The 18,719-nt window shown below is 39.8% G+C and overlaps 1 protein-coding gene across 3 annotated transcripts in view; it reads left to right on the top strand.

Moving 5' to 3' along the window:
• The window catches only part of csmd3b (CUB and Sushi multiple domains 3b), a 463,214-nt gene that overhangs the window by 281,052 nt on the left and 163,443 nt on the right, over positions 1 to 18,719 (top strand). For all 3 annotated transcript variants that reach the window (XM_088090048.1, XM_088090049.1, XM_088090047.1), the window contains 3 exons: positions 109 to 196; positions 379 to 503; positions 14,561 to 14,682. In XM_088090048.1, the coding sequence (XP_087946174.1) occupies positions 109 to 196; positions 379 to 503; positions 14,561 to 14,682 (335 nt within the window). The remainder of the gene's footprint in view (positions 1 to 108; positions 197 to 378; positions 504 to 14,560; positions 14,683 to 18,719) is intronic.

The following is an 18,719-nucleotide window of genomic DNA, read 5'->3' on the forward strand; positions in this document are numbered from 1 at the left end:
TGGAGATTCTGCTTGGTGGACCTAGTGTAGCTTTACTTTAAGCCTTGTCTGTGCCTTATTCTAATCTATATATCCCTTTTCTCTCCACCTGTCTTTCTCTCTGTGTAGTAAATGAAGGTGGTGTGAGACAGGCATCCAACTCCTGTCCTGATCCAGGAGAGCCAGAGAATGGAAAACGCCATGGCAGTGATTTCAGGTACAATCTGTACACGCAAACTTGCACACGGAGGCTTTAAATTACATGTTTGTATTTAGACCTAGACTCCCACACATGCACATAAAGTACATAGATGCATTTACAGAAAGCTTTTATCCCTGTTTTCTTATGGCTTGACTCTATGTTTTCCCTCTGTGTGTGATTATGTGTTTTATGTGTAGTATTGGCAGTGTGGTGCAGTTCAGTTGCGGAGAAGACTATGTTCTTCAGGGCAGTAAAACCATCAGTTGCCAGAGAGTGGCTGAAGTCTTCGCAGCCTGGAGCGACCACAGACCAGTCTGTAAAGGTAAGAAGTGGCTCTCAGCATAAAAATTACAGACACAGCAGTAAAAGACACAAATACAGGTGGAGGAAGAGGCAGTAGGCACACATGTGACCACAAGAAAACACTCAAGTACAACAACTCGCCATGCATACTGCCTCAAAATGTTGCCAGTGTGTTGCCTTGGCCTCTGCTTGGGATGAGTTTGTTGCGCTGAGTTTATAGTGGAAAAAATCCAAATTCAGTTTCAAGCCTCTGGCTATGAAATTATGAAACAAAACACTCCATAATCCAATGTTTGCAGTGTAGCGCCTCACCAACATGCTGCGGTTGTATGCTTTCATCAGGGGAGTTATGATAGTGATTGTTCACGACCTAAAATTACACCCTCTGTCATAAATGCAATATACTGTAGATGAACACAGCTGTAAACAAGCACCAGGTCTGATCATTATTGCTCAATATAGCATACAAATTGCAATTTGCAACACAGTTTTAAAAGTGACACGAGATGTGTAATCTGCTCATACATGCAGCGCAGCGGCAGAAGTGACTGCAGATTTTAATGTTTAATGGGGGCAGGTGTGCGTTTTTCATTTCTCTAAGTGCTCTGATAATTAACATGTTTCAGACGTTCATTCCTCAGCTTCCCGTACCGGTTCCGGTTTCACATCTGCCACTGCTTTAGTTTCAAACTTGCAACACACACTCACCAAAGCACACATGCACAGAGGGAGTGAGACAGAGAGAGAGAGGGGGCGTCTGTCATGTTAAATGCCAAAGTCATTTGTCATGTCTCCCTTCACTAGGCTTCAGACTGTGGCTGGAGACACATACTTTAACATAAAAACCAATATTCACTGGGTGTGGGTCTGTGTATGTGTGTGTGTGTGTGTGTGTGTGTAAAGAGAGAGAGAGAGAGAGAGCTTCTTCAACATCTAACTAATAATCACTGAGATATAGAACTGCAAGGGAGAAAGTAGTGAGGACAGGGAACCAGGAGGAGGAGAGGAAGGAGGCAAGAAAAATCTCAAAAATGTCACACCTACTCTTTCTGCTTAAATTATAGCCACTGTAAAAGTAAAACTTACTGTATCCATCACAAGACATTAGCATATGAACACCAGCTAAACTTTTGCTTACCCGAGTGGTTTAACTTTTTGTAAAAACAGATTTAAAGTATTTGGAACTTCTAGATTGAAATGTTAAATTGAACCGTTTGCATCTTCCTCACTTTAATCTTACTGTAGGAGGAACTGTAAGAAAACACTGAATCCATCCAGAACCGCATGATGATTTTGAGATAGTTTTTGCTTAGTTGAAAGGATGGATATGGATACTTGAATACTCAATTTGGATGTCAGTATTTGTTCATCCTCCCAAGTCACAAGCACAGCATTTGATGCTTAGTTTAAAGAAAATTACTGCACCGCAGACACAGAGGCCAATCACAGCAACGTGGATCAGTACTTCTATGAGTTGGCATCCCACCCGACCAAAACCTCCTGCAGTCGTGGCAAAGCAAGGCCATCAGGTACAGGAAACTCATTGTGCTAGCAAAGCAGTACCTGAGTATACCTGTTTATTCCATTTGATCAGAGACGGTCTTCTCCACAGCAAAACTTTTAAATCCACTTGCCTCTCACCCAACCAGTGGACTTGCTTAATTACTTAAACTAGAATGGATCAATTCATGTCAAAATTAAGCCTTAATAGTTTAGACAAGGTTATGGTTAATTTGTATTGGTGTTGTTGCTAGTACTATTATTATTATTATTATTATTAATCTTAATTTAATGTGAGCATGCCTTCACAGCTTGCGCGTCCTTCCTGGCCTCTCGTCGTGTCTTGACATTTTCTGCGATGTTGCACAAAATTCTGCTTATTAAATATTATTAGATTTTTCTTATTGATTAACTCATTCGACACCAGGAACAACTCTTACAGACAACAGTGTACACAGTATACAACAAACACAATGTGCAATACAACAAATAAATACCACATCTTTTGTTTTGCACTCTATAATGCTTAAATTTGAGTACTGGAATATGGAAATTACAAGGTCTGTACCTGTACTCAGAAAGATGTAAGTTGAATCAGATTTAGCCATTTAATAAGAATATTCAACTATTAGTTTGTCTTTTTCATATTGAATTTTAGGGTTGAACAGGGTTTGGCGAGACGTTCAGGATGACAGTGACACTCATGTTATGTAGTAAACAAACCAAGTAAGCTATCCCAGCTAATGTGTGCTAACCACACTAACAACAGATCAAAAATTCGCAACAATAATTTTTGGGACACAAGACAAAACAAAAAACAAAAGCCAAAGACATCGTCATCGTACAAAGTATCTGTTAACTGCAAACTCACCACTTCTAAGCAGAAGGGAGAAGGTAACACTATCTCACAGCCTGACCGGGCAGGAGAGCAGAGAGAAGTAAAAAGCACTAAATCAAGGGACCGAAACATCACAGGAGTACTCTGAACACTGACTAGACAAATCTCAGTTGACTGAAGGGTTCTGACTGATGATTCAAATCTTAGACTTTTAGGGGGCAGCCCTAAAAATTACTCGATACGCCCATCCCTACTTAAGAGAGAGACTTACTTTCTGTTAGCCCTGCACCAGGAAGTCAATGTGCAAGGTCATCTACAGAATTGCACCCTGGGAGTCTGTAGGGGGACGATATCTTGCTCAGGGACACCTGATCAGGGCGGATGGCAGCCAGCCGTGGGTGCTGCACTCTTGCCCTCTGGTTAAAGGACACAGTGGAACCACAAGCCTTGACTCCTACCCCGGGTTTCTCTTGTGAACCAGACACACTGGGGGACTGACCTCCATTAAGCTTTTTGTTAGCTTGACAGCACAGATCCTTGTAAGCCTGCAGGATATAACCCAGCCAATGCAGTTAGGATATGACTGTCTCACTGTGGCTCTGATTGGTCCCTGCCAATCAACCTTTTTACCCAGCTCATTATCAGAGATATTATAGTGGTGATACCCTTTGATTGGCTCTTTAAGATTGTTAATGGCTGTTAGGGATTCATCATCACTAAACACTCTATAATGAGCAATTAAATATATCTAGCGACATTAAACCAATCAAGGCTCACATCTACCTGCATGTGATGATGGGCTAAGCCTCCCCATAGGGAGTGACATTAAAAGTCGCGGATGTTGTCCCCTGAAGCAGTGAATGGTTAAAAAGGATGACCTCTATCACGGGGACAAAGAACCATCCGTCAGCGGGGATCTTTGAGGAAAGATATGTGGGCAGGGTGAGACACTTTTCACCAAGCTACTGTAGCGTCTGAGTAGCAGGTGTGCATTGCTTAAGCTCTGTTGAATTTAAAACACAGTGGCTGGTATTCCCAGCACGAGAAACTGTTCAGCGAGCAACTTTTTGACAAAGCAATGACAAAGTGTACAATCCTGCTCTGTGGTTGTTGCTAAGTAACAAGTGATTCTGTGCTAGTTGATCTTTGTTATTTTAAGCATCTCACAATGGAGGGCACTGTTACTCCAGCACGGTCCCTTAATACAAGCTGCATAACTCCATTCATGCTACCGTATACTGAAAAGAAAACAGTGGGAACAACAATTCATGATATGCCTTGTTATGATCTGTGATAGATCTACCTATAACAGTGAATGCTTTTGAATTATCAATATCTCATGCTTGTTTGGACAGTATTGTTGGGATAGAAGACTTTTTTTGTTCACTGCTCATACAAGTACTGCTGAGCGTCATTGTTATGCAGTAAATCGCTGTCCTACTTGGTGAAACAGAAAGACATCCATCTTCAAAAATCCCATAAATCCCAGGATAACCACATTGAGGTTGCTTGAAGGACAAGCGTGTAACACTGCAATAGTATCCTTTTGACAACAATTCCAGGGCTTTATTTGAGCTATATGCCAAGATCACTCAAAAGAGAAAACAAAAAAGAAAAACCACAATACATTGCAACTGTAAACATTGCAAGTATACGTTTAAAGCTTGAAATAGGGTGTTTTGGCGGCGGTGGTTTTACTGAAAAGCATATAAAAGAATGTAGAGACTACTCCTCTATTTTTAAACCTGTGCTCAAAAAAAATCTGTTTCCCCTTAGGGAAAGAGATCCAATATTTAAATTCTGAAAATAAAAATGCCTCAGAGGCAAAAGAGAATGGCTCATCTAAAGCTAATAGACTGTGAGTAGAATAAACCGGGCTGTTGTCTAGAATAGGTCTGTGGCTCTTTAGAATCAATTTAATCAGGTTTATATTCAACCGTCCTTTCTGGCGACCCTCCTTTACCAGCAGCAGCCAGGAAATAACAGTCTACGTTCCGACTATAGGCCAATCAGATTTGTTATTCAAATCAGATCTTGAAGACAGACTGTCTGCACTGTTACTTGAAATTCATGAGATCAGGTTTTCGTGTCCAGACATTGCCAACCATCTGAATTTGTTGCTGTGGTAATCTAGCAGGCATCTGTGACTATGTGTCAATGCTAGTGACGCAGTTTTCCAACACGAAAGCATGAGAAATGGAGTTCCATTTTGTGTGTGTGTGTGTTTTTTTTTTTTTATTTTGTTATCCAGTCTTTCGAAAGTCTATCTGGATACAATCTGGAATTCCCAACAAACCGATGTGGGCTGGCAGTCTGTACAAGGCCATGTTGGCACTTGATGCATGTGATGTTTCGGTCTTTATGGTACCAAAACTCTCATGGCAGACAAGGAAGTAACCTTATCTTTAACCTGGCATCGTGCAGATGATGGTGATGTTCAATCAAAAAGTTTGGGGGATTTACGCTGTAAGTGACCAGTGCTGGTTAGAGTAAACAAAAAAACAATACTCAAGTGAAAGTATTGGTACTATATGATTAAGTTGACTCAATTAGAAGTGAAATTATTCATAAAACAACTACTTGTGTAAGGGTCAAATAGTAGCTTATAAAAAAAAAAACTTCTCAAGTAGTGAATAACTTCTTAAAATGCAATTTATTACATCATTATATTACTTTCAATTAGGTCCTCAACAAGCAATAACAAATAAGAAGTGCAAGTGAATTGTCATTAAAGTGCCATATCTAGAACCAGACGAGTGATAAAATATGTGCTGTCCATGTGGAAGTCATGAAGGTCAAGATGTCCGCCGTTTTGGGCTGACAGTGTAGGCAGCGCATGATATGTTCCTTGTCATTTGAAAGGCAAACAGTGCCAGGGATGCGGATGTGTTTCTTGTAAAGGAGACGGAGGCGTTTCATCTTCTGACATGATCTTGAACTGGAGTCAGTTGAAGGGGGGGTCATGGAGGGGGTAGAGCCACACCTCCTTTCCATCGGCAGTGCTATGATCATATGATCTTATCTCTCGTTGTTTGACAATCGCTGTCTTGCGTGTGAGCTCAGCTGAATATGAAAATTATTTATAGCTATAGCTGAAGTGTGTAACTAAATGTAATAGAGTAGAAGTACATATACTTTATTGGAAATGTGCTTGAGTAAGTGTAAAGCATATTTTGCAAAACAACTATGCTCAGAAGTACTTTTTTTTGAAGAGAATTACTAAATAGAGCAAATTTGACATGTTACTTCTCACACCTGCGTCTGACACATCAGGATTGCAAGTGCATGTGTGACCAATAATTTAGCAAATTTTAGTGACACAAACAACACAATCAGGAAGGGGGGCTAGTGCAAAACTACATTGTTAGTTGGGAACTATTGTATCAGCAAGTGGGGTGGTGGTGAACTTCAGCAAGGGCCAGTCACATCATCTCATCTTCTGTGCAAGCAGAAGTTTCTGTTATGGATACTACAGCACCCCAAAAATGCCTACAAAACATATTTTCATCTTTTGAAGTTTGATTTAAAGAGACACTGAAACTCCTGATCGTGTATAATGATGGAAACAAAGTATATCTGTCCAGTTACAACTACAACTGCATTAAGTTATAGAATCCTACAATACATTTTTTCTAGTATTATTATGATTTAGCTATAGTTCTGTTTACTGAGGGCTACACTCCAGATGATTTGCACAGTAGAAATGTGAAAAATGTGTGGCTTACCACTCAAGTGTGTTGAAAAATACAGAAGGTTGAGTGCCTATTTTGATTTTTATTAAAAAAAAAATTAATTAAGGTACCTGCTATGTTTGAAGAGGTGGTCTGAGCTGATGAAAATGCCAGTGCAATTTCACTCCAAAATATGTAAGCCAACAAAAAATGGTGCTGCATCTGCATAAACACAACCTGAGCAGTGGCACAAGTGTGTTCAAGCCACAAAATTACCAAACAGACACAAGAACAGAAACGTGTACTTGATCCCAGTGAAAATGGCTGTATGCCTCTGTTTGGAGCTCAACTGGCTTTGCGGGCACATGAAAATAAATACGATTTTGGAACAAGTTTAACAGGTAAGCCAGTGTGTGAGAGCAGAGCAGCCTTAGTTGTGTTTTATTACATGCTCCTCTGATCTTCTCTGAGAAAACATTGTGTTCTCGAATGTAGAGTGTCCTTATTTAGCCTACTTTGTTTATCCTGTTGAACAAAAATGGAAAGGCTGTGTCTAGCTCAACACAGCTCATATTTGACCTTTACATCCAGACCAGCCAACAGCTAAAGTGGAAACTCATGAATAACATTGAGAGAGAGGCAGTCTGTCAGGAAGCATCATGCCAGCTGACTTTTTAAAGGGTCACCTCTGTCACAACACTTAAATACAGCTAAATGTGTCGTTTGGAACATCAGTGAGAAAATAAACTCAATGTATCTTGAAAATGTGCCCTTTATATCACAACAGTGAACAAATACAAAGAGACAGATAAACATAAAAAGAGAGAGACAGAGAGAGTGGTAATTACTTTATTAAGCGCAGTAAAACAATTACAAAACTAAATACAAATAAACTACAAAATAGCCATCAAATCGCAATGTCCTTCTGTCCAGTCCTCCAGCACTTTACGAGAGGGAGAGAGAGAGAGACAGAGAGAGTCCATGTGGCACCTTGATTAATGGACAGATGGCAAGGCCACTAAGCCAACTCTCTGTCTGTGCGTGTGTGTGTGGGTGTGTGAACTCCAGGGGAGTTCAACTGATCTGCCTGAATATACTGATTCAACGGAGAGTGCTGTATGTCAAACTGATACACACACAAACACACACATGCAAATATGTTGACTTCAAACTGAAAAGAAACTTCAGCGTACAATAAGGACACTAAATGACTGTGTCTGTACTTGTATTTGTGTGTGCACGCACGCGTGTGTGTGTGTGTGTGTGTGTGTGTGTGTGTGTGTGTGTGTGTGTGTGTGTGTACCCATTAAAGCTCTGACCAGAGCGAGGGCCATTGGAACGCTGTGCCAGCTTAATGATGTCATCAATCATTCTTTGTGTCCATTGGTCAGTCTATCTGCTCCTGTAGGCAGCCTGCTAAAACAGCCAAACACAGCGATCTAAAGTTCAGCATGATCACATGAACTTTAGAAAAGTTTTCACCCAAAAAAATCGCTTTCAAAGTATATTTGACTGTATAAAGTCTTCATGGCATTGTAATATTCATCCAAACTTAAATTTGCTCGAGTTATTGGTACAAAAAAAAACTGTCACTTCAGACAAAAAAGGGTACCTGTAATTAAAAACAGACATGATCACTTTGACAAGTAATATTTGTATCCCTGTTATCGACATGGAAATGGGAGATGCCCCCTACCCTTTCTGTCAAAATCATGATTTGTAGTTTTCATTTAAGCTTACCTGTCTAGTTGGTTACACATAATCTTTGTCAAAGTAACTTTAATAAGAAATTCCCTTGTATGGGTATGATCCTTGAATAATAAATGCACTTTAATAATGAACTTCTTTTGATAAAGAAACTACCATCATAAGGAAGATTTTTGAACCCCCCCACAGATTCACTACTGCTAGATTATGTTGAAATTTTACTAAGGCACACCACAGATTGATTCCTGAATTTATGAGCTTAGAAACTACAACACAGCCAATGGATTGATAGCTGTAATGTCTTTGTACTAGATACTGGAATAGCCAAACCAATATTAATACCAATAATAACAGTTTACTGATGAGCACTGAGACCAGAGATGTATTTGCAACAAGAGGATGTTGCTGGACAAGTAGCATGCCACTTCCAAATAAGCCCATGAATTGTGTACTTTTGTAAACTCATCCGTATGATTCGATTTTATTTTTGATTCACCTCAATCCCCAATTCTGTGTATGCTCTCTGGTCTAGGTGCAGGGTCAGGCAGATAATCTGGAACAGGTAGGGGTTAAGTGTCCTTGGTATGCTTCAGCAGGTATTGCTGTATGGATGATTGAACCTGAGCCCTCCACAGTGAGGACGACTCGCTAACCGCAAAGGCCATCCTGCTGAGAAAGCAGCAGTTATAGACCTTGAGTAAAAGGCACAGATCACACCAAAGGAAGCACTTATGACTGTCTGCCATGCTAGAATGGAGAGCCAAGTCAAAACATTGTGAAGCTGAACGGCGTTAAAATTCAGAATCGAAAAACATTTCTCCCAGTAACCTTCCCGGTGCAGTTATCCTCTGAAGCCACAAAACAAAACTTTGGGAAAGTGTGAGCAAGGGCATTGGAGCTACACTTTAGGCTTTGGCAATGTGATCCTTGCCTGAAACATCATTTAATTTTGGTCCGCATCCCAACGGTTTATGTGTGTGTGCATGTGTGTGTGTGTGTGTGTGTGTGTGTGTGAGAGTTAGGATGAGAAAGAGAAAGTGAGAATCCTCAGGGAATCCAGTTGATCTGAATATATAAACTCAAAAGAGAATATGTTGTTACACACACACACACACACACACACACACACACACACACACACACTACTCACTGCGGTTCCTGCCTTAAGCATTCAGTTAATCTTGCTCGTGATTCCAACAATATGCTTTTAGTACCAGATAGACCTCATCAAAATTTTTAATTTGATCTAGAATTCATTATCGCTTCAATGATAGTGTGGCCCTTTTGGCTTCAAGCCCTCCATACTGTGTGCCAGTATAAATAATGATGAGAGGGAGAGACGGAAAGAGACAAAACTAGAGAGACTGACAGACAGACTGAGAAGCTGTGAGACAACCATTATGAAAACAGTACATCACAAGTAAACCTTTTGCATTCATAAAGCTGCATATTTTGTTTTTATTACCAACAATGGATCCAGTGACTGAGTGTAATATAAAAGATGTCACTCTTAGAATAAGCACAAAAGTGTGCACCTCTGTGGAGCTCTTTATAGAGTCTTTCAGCTCAATGCTTTGTTCTCCCAGCATGCAAACTCGTCTCATTAACCTAATTTTGAGTAAACCGATTATTTTTTCAGTCAACAAAAAGCTTTGATAAACTCACTGTGTACTACTGGCCCAGCAAAAAACTGCAGAGAGACAACTTCGGCAACTTGCCATTTAACATAGCGGAGAACTTAACCACTAGAGCCAGGTATGTTTCTTTGGACATTGTGGACACCAAACAGAGCAACAAAAAAAACTTTGATTATTTGACTTTTATGCGTCCGGAAGTCAAGGTAAAAACTCTACTGCTGATGTCATTTGGATATGTAGATAGGCAAAAATATGAATTAATGCAACTTTAAAAGTATACTAAGTAGGATTTTTCCAAGAAACAATGTATGGACACATACAAAAGTACTTCCTTTCAATTATCACTTATAACCCTGTAGAAGTGTGTGGTGATGTATTTACCTGCAGAGACATTGCCATCTGCCTGTATTTTTTTCTTTGTACACAGCTTTGTTAAATACTCAGTTCTGATCGGTCGATACGGCATTTAACTGTCTGTTATTTCTGAAGAGCAGACCCTTGCTGTGAATGATAGATCGTGGACACATTTCTGATAGTAGAAGTTTAACAGAAGCCATGAAATTATTTTTAAATCAATAAACTGCTGATTTTCTTAGTAAGTAGCCATGAAATAAGTGGGATAAGTACAGCAAATGACAAGACTGTAAAACAAAACACTTCAGGATGATTCAAGACCCCTCCTCACCCTGTTAGGATTCATAAATCCCTCACTTATTTATTTTGCTGTGTTTGGGATGGTCCTGGGCAGAACACACAGGTGAGGTTGGGAGAAAAGGTAGCCACGAGACTGTAAGCAGCAGACATCCAAAAGATAACCAGGAAAAATGTGAACACATGAACACAAATTTAGCAATGCGAAACACTAAGCGGACAAAGCTCATTTCAAAACTGGAGTAAATCTGGGGTTAGCCTTTATTTTCGCTGTTTACAGTAGCCAACAATTCCTGCATTATAAACCTTTAATCAAAAGTACAGAGGTAAATATATATATATATATATATATATATATATATATATATATATATATATATATATATATATATATAATATGCAATAATTACAGCGTAAACATTAAAAGTATTCATCATGTATATTAGATGATTAAAGTACAATATATGCATACACATAAACGTATAAAAAAACTTCAAATCTTAACAAATGACGTTTGCATAATATCTTCACGAGCAAAATCACTATAGTGGTCAGCTAAATGTAGTGGAGTAGAAAGTAGAAAACTTGATTTTTAAATGATATAGTAGTCAAAGTAGGGTAGAATTATAAAGTAGGATCAAATTAAAATAATGATCAGGTTGGGACCACAAAATACTACTCAATCAGCCCACCTCTGAAGAGTGAAATATACTGCAGACACAAGAAGAAAGAGAAGGAAGAAAAATAGAGACAAAGACAGATAGACAGACTCTAAAAGCAAATGATAGATTGTACTGTAAATGACGAAGTACATATACTGGCTGATGCAGGGACTAAGACCGCGTGAACAAAAGGTGCAGAGAGAAAGACAGAGCGAGAACGACAGACAGGTGCAGGGAGCCGCAGAGAGATGGGTGGAGTTTAATATAAATTATTGGATGTTAGCTCCTCTGGTAATTCTGATGATAACTCTCTCTGCGCTATCGCTATAGCAACACCATGCCCATTCTGCTGTTGGCACGGTGATAGGATGGCCATTCATTCAGGCCACGCTGATTGAGCTGTCAACGCACACACATACACACCCAGTCATATAGACGCACACACACACTCTTTGAGACATGCAGATAAGTCATTTCTCACATGCAGCTCAAACACACACACACACACACCTTATCTCTGTGTATCTATCAGTTTATAAATTGCAGGGAGTAGAACACAAGAGAAGGTCATCTGAAGATGCATTGAGAATTAGAGAAACAAGCGTCAACTGGGTTCAGTCAGGAGGAACCAGAAGACAGGGAGACAGAGAAACACAGACAGGGAGACAGAGAAACACAGACAGGGAGACAGACGAGAAAGGGAAAGGGTTCTCTCTAAGGGGTCTTGTGCTTGTTCTGACACTCTCTTACAGCACCTCTCGGACACACCCCATTACACACACACAAAGAAACACAAACACACTGTGGTATGATTCTTTTACTTGCCCCTTGCCTTTATTTTAACCACTAAGTCATAGAAGTGTGTTTGTGGGTGATTGATTTTTTTTTTTTTTGTGAACTGTGTTTGCTTGGTGAGTATGTGTGAATGATGTCTGAATGCATACCCTGTGAGTTTTCTTTCACACGTAGACCTGCTGTGACACTGCTAATTGTGTGTGCTTACAAGCCTGTTGTTTCTTTTAATTATTTCTTGGATGTATAGCATGTGTCAATGTATGTCACTGCATGTGCACAGGTGCCTGTTTTTAAAATGTGTCCATATAATCATTCAACAGCTTTTTTGCGTGTGTGTTTGTGATGCTGTTAACTGTACGTGTTCCTGCGGCCTACCGCTGAACAAACTAATTAAGGAACAAACACTGCTTCAAACCAACCAGAAAATTACCTCCCAACTCTAACAGGACGACCCAAGGACAGACAAGCAGGTTCTCTATCACATCCAGTCAGAGCACACAGCCTCATAAAGGCTTGGTTGGTTTATCGAACGACTAGCATGTGTCATTTTCAACACCCCACTGAGTGTAGCTTCAGAGTTGGTGTTTGTGAGTTTGTGCAAGCTTGTGTCGACACACAGTAGGTTAATATGCTTCTATGGATTTGTAAAGAAACACAGGGTTCACACAAGGCGCTTGAAGTGCTTGAATTTTGAGAGGTAAAAAATCAAGTGCTAGACCCTTTTATTTAACAAAGTGCTTAAAAAGTCCTTGAATTTCAAATGAACACCACAACACTGTTTCATATTTTGACCAAAGTTTTGTTCTTTAAGAGATTCTTATTAAGTTGCTCAGAACCAGAAATCACTAAGTTTTCTTTGATTGAATTCTGATGTGTTACTGTCTCTCGCCACTTCATTCTTTTTTTCCCTTAATCATGTCTTGCCTGTCACTGTAGATATTGTTATTTTGACTTCACTCCATTTGTAACCTTCGGCAAACTAGTGGTCTTATGTTGGCATGTCTACACTTAATGTTACTTTGCTTAATGACCTAGCTTTTCACCGGGATTTGTTTGCCTTTCTCTTAATCAATGTGCTGATGTCATGGCTCCGCCAAACAATTCAACTAAAGTTCCAGCTGACATTGTTTCCTTATGCTGTTTTCAGATAGTTCTTTTTTGAAAGAATATTTCCCTTCTTCATAATTTGTACTCCTTTTTGTAAAGAGGTGACAGTTCTGATTTTAGGCGAGAGTGGCGGGGTCTCTCTCTTTTCCTTGCACTCTGTGCAGACAAAGAGTAGGTGTGGTTTGGAGGATAGTGCAGTTTAGTTGTAGCGAGTTTCTGTTGTTATGTGACCCTCTCATACTTAAACTTTCTCTGGATTCAAACTTTTTGAAGTGCAACAAAGCAATGCATTATTGCGGAATAAGCACGATAGCACTTGTGCCATTCAAATGTTTGGTGAAGTTTGTGAAGTAACCCTTCACTGAGAGGAGAGTCATTGATCACACCTTTCAGTTGTGTCAGATAAAAATGTTTAATTGAAAATGAGTCATTTGCTTTGAGTGAAGTCCTTGATAATGGTAATAAAGGGTTTCAAATGTAATTGAAAGTCCTTACATTTAAATTTGCAACCTCTGTAAAAGCTCTGCTGTGAGCACAAACCAAATAGTTGTGCACTTTTAAACCACTAGTGAACCAAAGCTAGCTTCAGTGCCCAAGTAGGCGATAACCATTGTATCTATTACATCATCCTGTGATATCTAATATAAGCATGGCCGGCACCTGGATTTTTCCTCTACCAGTGTTCAGGTGGAGCTGCGCTGTTACATGGGGATGCTAAGAAAATAGAATTTCATGACCCCAGAGTAATTTTATCAGAGTTCTCTTTTTTTTCAATACAGGCAGATATGGCATACATATAGAATATATGAATATGAATAGAATATTTAACAAAATACCTACAACCTCATAAAATGCTTTAAGGATCTTAACAGGGGTTACACAGTTCTGTGACGTAGCTATATTCCCCTATCCCCGGTGTTGCGCCATGCCTGAGTGTTAGATGCACGTAGTCCGAAGCCCACTTTTATTTTCTTTTGACTATTCTCCTGATTAAGATGGAATGAAATTCTTACCAGCAAGTAGTTAGAAGTTGTTGACTTTCAATAGATTTTGAGAGTAAATTGCTGGTGAGTGTCTCTATCAGTCAATACTAGCTAATCCTGTGGTATTTCACAGCCAATAGCTTCCAATTAAGTACTTCTGTCGAGGGAGATGTCGCTGACAGTATCAATAACATCTTTCCGACCTTCTGCTCCTCTTTCTGTTCTTGTCTACACATGAGACTTCTCTCTTCTCCTCTTTTCTCTTTCTGTCACCACACTCTAAACATTGTAGTAGTGCCACTTTTAATCGTTTTTGCTACACTGCTACTTTGATCCACGTGTGCTATATTTTGCTGTTGATTTCTTTTGAGACTCTGTGGCTAAACATAAAGCTAATGGCTTAATTATAAAGGTAATTGTCTCTCTGTTGTGACTCCACAGTACATGATTGTTTATGCTAATACTAACACACATTCTACAGTTGCTAGTAATAACACTGACAGTGTGTTTTTTCTCTGTTCACAGTGAAGACCTGTGGCAGTAATCTTCAAGGGCCGTCAGGAACCTTTACATCCCCTAACTTCCCAATTCAGTATGAGAGCAATGCACAGTGTGTGTGGATAATCACTGCTTCAAACCCCAATAAGGTAAATCTCCTCATCTCTCGCTCTTTGTCTCTCTGTCCATCAAACAAACATTCAAATTGAAATTGTTGTTGTTGATTCACACATGTTGCTATTAATCACTTTGGAACTAAATGGAATTTGACTCAGATTATATGTGCGTGTCTTTATAAACTTGTGTCGTACCCATGGCAACACATGTAGATGTTATTCACTACAGTAGTATGTTTATATGCAGAATACTGTACAGTTGAACTCTGCCTCTACAACATGTGTGCATGTGTGCATGTAGCCTTTGATCTCATTACTCCTCACATACCTATCAAAGCCAATCAAAGAGAAGATTAGGGGGGATGGTGAAATAAATCCCACTTAACTTTAAACCTGCAGGTGAATGATGGGGTGAAGTGGGGCTCATGCAATATTAAATGATCTGTAAAAAACAGACAGAGCCATAGTAAAGCAGCAAACAACTGTTTGCTCTGTACAGATTTAGTGGCGTAATGGTGTTCTGAGCAAAGAATGAAGTCACCTGTGCTACCATTGTTTGTGGGTTTTAATCCTAGCATCTCTGTCCTATGTAAGGAATGCCAGCGTGAGGTAATTTTCCACTGATTACCGACTACACTGAACATTTTACTAGAAAAATATTTTTTGACAATATCTGTAAAACACTGTAGGAAGTTCCTGCTGATGCAAAACCAACATTTTCTGGTGCTGTAGCTTTACATTAAAAGCATGAAACTTGTGGAACAAAAGTTGACTTTTATTCAGAGGTTGTCACAGCAAATGCAGTGTGTTTGTCAGATAGCGCTACAACTGTTGTTTACAAAAATGCATCTATAACACCAAATAACAATGTTTTACGGCATTTGTTGATAGCGAATCAGTATGGAATATTGAAGGGAGCAATAGAACAAGAAGTAGCAGCCACAGCGTTGATGAAAAGCTACAGGTGAAAGGCTGCTCAACTCCATCCCCTACTTTAAGAACTGTGTGTAGACAACCTCTGGTCATCAACATGCTCTGAATGTCGTACGCGTACCCTTTGTTAACACACTCACCAGTGAAGTAAAAGTTAAAGTAGGACTGTTCCCAACTCAGAATTGTGCTAGTCGATTTCAGGCTCAGCAGGATGTTCAGTTTGACAGTGGCATTCACATTATACAGTACATAAGATAACGGCGCTAACAGCGGGTCGCATATGTGCAACATTTTTGCCTACACTAGATATCAATAAAAGACAGACTGTACCTGTTAACTTGTTGTAAGCTGTAAATTCACCACTTCTTCACCTTATTCGCCTCTCTCCCTCCGTGCTGCTACCTGCCTTTCTGCAGCTGCAAAGACAAGTCTCTGACTTTCAAGGGATAGCCCTCATTAAAAGCCAACCCCATAGTCACTCTTGTTTGATGTTTCAGATTGCAAATTTGCGTTTTTTTAGCGCTGTTTTTTTTTTTGTCTTTTTTTTCTGCTGTTTATGTTCAGGCACCTGGTCACTGCTGTTTTTTAAAGCCTCAACCTCACCTAAGCAATGTTGGGGGACGCGCCCATACACTGAAAAAGTGAAAACAAGTAGAAAATAAAAGAAATACAGGCAGAGTCTGCAGAAAAATACACCACCACACAGTTCTAGTTGGTCAGACGTGATTATTGAGAGGGATTACTTCTGTACAAACCTATATATTGGTTTTTCGGAGAATCCTGCATAGTTTATTTTAAGATAAGCATCAGCAGCAGTGGCAGAGAAAGAGTGGGGAGTGCTTATAATCTTAAAGTCTGCCTCACTGTAGAACGTGTGCCTCATATACAGTATGCTGCAGTAAATACATTATACCATGTATGAGTGTAGCAACATATCTGAAGTTATTTCCAGTCATTATGGGCATCATTGGCAAGTTTAGTTAAACAGCATTTTTACATAATTTAAATGTGTTTATAATAATTCATGTAGGAGGTAGTCTGAATTATATGCTAGTCAGAGCATATCGGTGTCTAATTCTGTGTGATTGGTTAATCCTGCAAAGGGGCCGGCAATAGGCTGGAGGTTAGATGGATAGCTGTGATTGGTCGCTTTATGCCTCGGGGGAAATCCGATTGGTATTCAGGAGACACATCCTGATTCCACTCAGGGTCACTGTGGTGACCGCTCTGTCGTCAATGGCAACACCTGCGTCAGCACCATAGGGACGCGCATACACATATGTGCACACTTTCACACGCACACACAGATACACTTCAACATACATGCATGCTGAAATACACACAGTTGTACCCACACAAATACACACACACACTGTGCCTCTTTGCTCCTGCTCAAAACCTTTGTCTCTCGCTCCCCCCAACTCTCACACACAGCTCTCCCTGTCACAGCCCAAGGCCTCTGGTTTATGGCCTAGAGCAATACATTCTCTGTTGAAGGCTACACTGTGTATGTGACTGTCTAAGGCTATAGTACTAATGCCCTATTGTGCCCTGTGGGGTGTTCGTGTGTGTGATGTGTGCCAGAAGTTGAAAATTAATGTTTATGTATTATGTATGATAATGGATATTGCCAAACCGGTGACCTGAATGAAGACCAGATCAACTGAAGCTATATCAAGTCGTTTTTATAGCCTCTTATCTTTACCCCATCATATGCTGTGATGCTCCATTTTATTTCATATACATGTCATACACCATACTGCACTACATATGTCATGCATCATATTGAATCATATGCATGTCTGTATCACACTACATTATATATACAATATGTCATGCACCAAGTACAACACTACATCAAACTTGAGGTCCTCACGGGTCTATAAATTTGCACAGCACCTGACCTGAAGAGGATGTGCATGTATTTTGAAATAACACAGACCCAGTGCCCCAGAGACTAAGACACATACCACATATATCAACACGTCCCTGGATCCAGTCTGGCTGGCCATTTCTCTCCTACGGCCTAGACACACCACATCAAAGAACTAGTGGCAAAGAAGGCCGACCATTTCCTCACCTCACATCGCCAGTGTCATGGTCAAAAAGTTGCAGCTGACCAAACTGCAAGGACTACCAACAAATTTCACTCACGTTCTGTGTCTGCGTGAGAGGAAATAACTCCCAACACAACCCAATGTTGAGCGAACAAAGGATATATGTAGAGAACAATAGCAAAAAATTTAACAAACTGTTTCTGCTAAAGAGATCAATGGCTAAAATACAATCTTACTTAAAATAACACATTTGTTATGATCACACGCCTCCTTGACTTGAGTCGTTTGTTTGCTTTCCTCACTTCTGTTTCTCATCTTTTGAACTAAGCTGAACGGCCAGTCAGAGTGATTCCTCTTATTGACGGGCTCCGACAGGGTTTGATGAGTCCAACACTGATTCAGTATGGCGAATCAGCTGAAGAAAGCTGACAAGGGTTGGACTGGTGCAGTCTGGGACACACCACAAAAACTTGGGCTTGGTGTGTCAGGGCTCCTACAACATTACCTCTCCCCCACTCAACCACGAGCAATCAAAACCCAAAATGACTTAAAACTATTCTTAGTCTAGATAAACTCCAGCTGACCTAAAAGCAACTTGAAATGGTGTTCACATTCATCAGTTAGACACTCATAGAAATTGCATAAGACAGAGGAATGGAAACTTTTTAATATACTAAGCCCATTTACAGAGCCAGATGAAGTTCCAAAGCAAGAGAAAGGGATGAGCATGACAGAGAGTGACAAATCATTTAGTACAACTCCAAATCATTTCCCATCTTCATTCATTTTTCATCCATCTTGGCAAGTTGTTTTATTCATACGGGACACCTGTGAAGAGGCACATGAGAGAGCATTCATATTAATAATATCATAAAGAAACTCAAACCCCAATATGTAAATCTAGATCTCACTCATGGATTCGGATCTTGGGCACTGTCAGACTTGTCTTAATGCTGTCAGATAACTGTCTTTTCTTTCCAGCGGGTTTAAAGAAAGATGCTTTAAAGTTGGTGAAGCCAATGGCATTAATCAATCAATCTGAAGATGTACTTTTTGAAAAAGAATACATTTTTAAAGTTT

The sequence above is a fragment of the Plectropomus leopardus genome, chromosome 17, assembly GCF_026936395.1.
Source record: "Plectropomus leopardus strain MGB_pleo_1.0 chromosome 17, ASM2693639v1, whole genome shotgun sequence".
NCBI lineage: Eukaryota > Metazoa > Chordata > Actinopteri > Perciformes > Serranidae > Plectropomus > Plectropomus leopardus.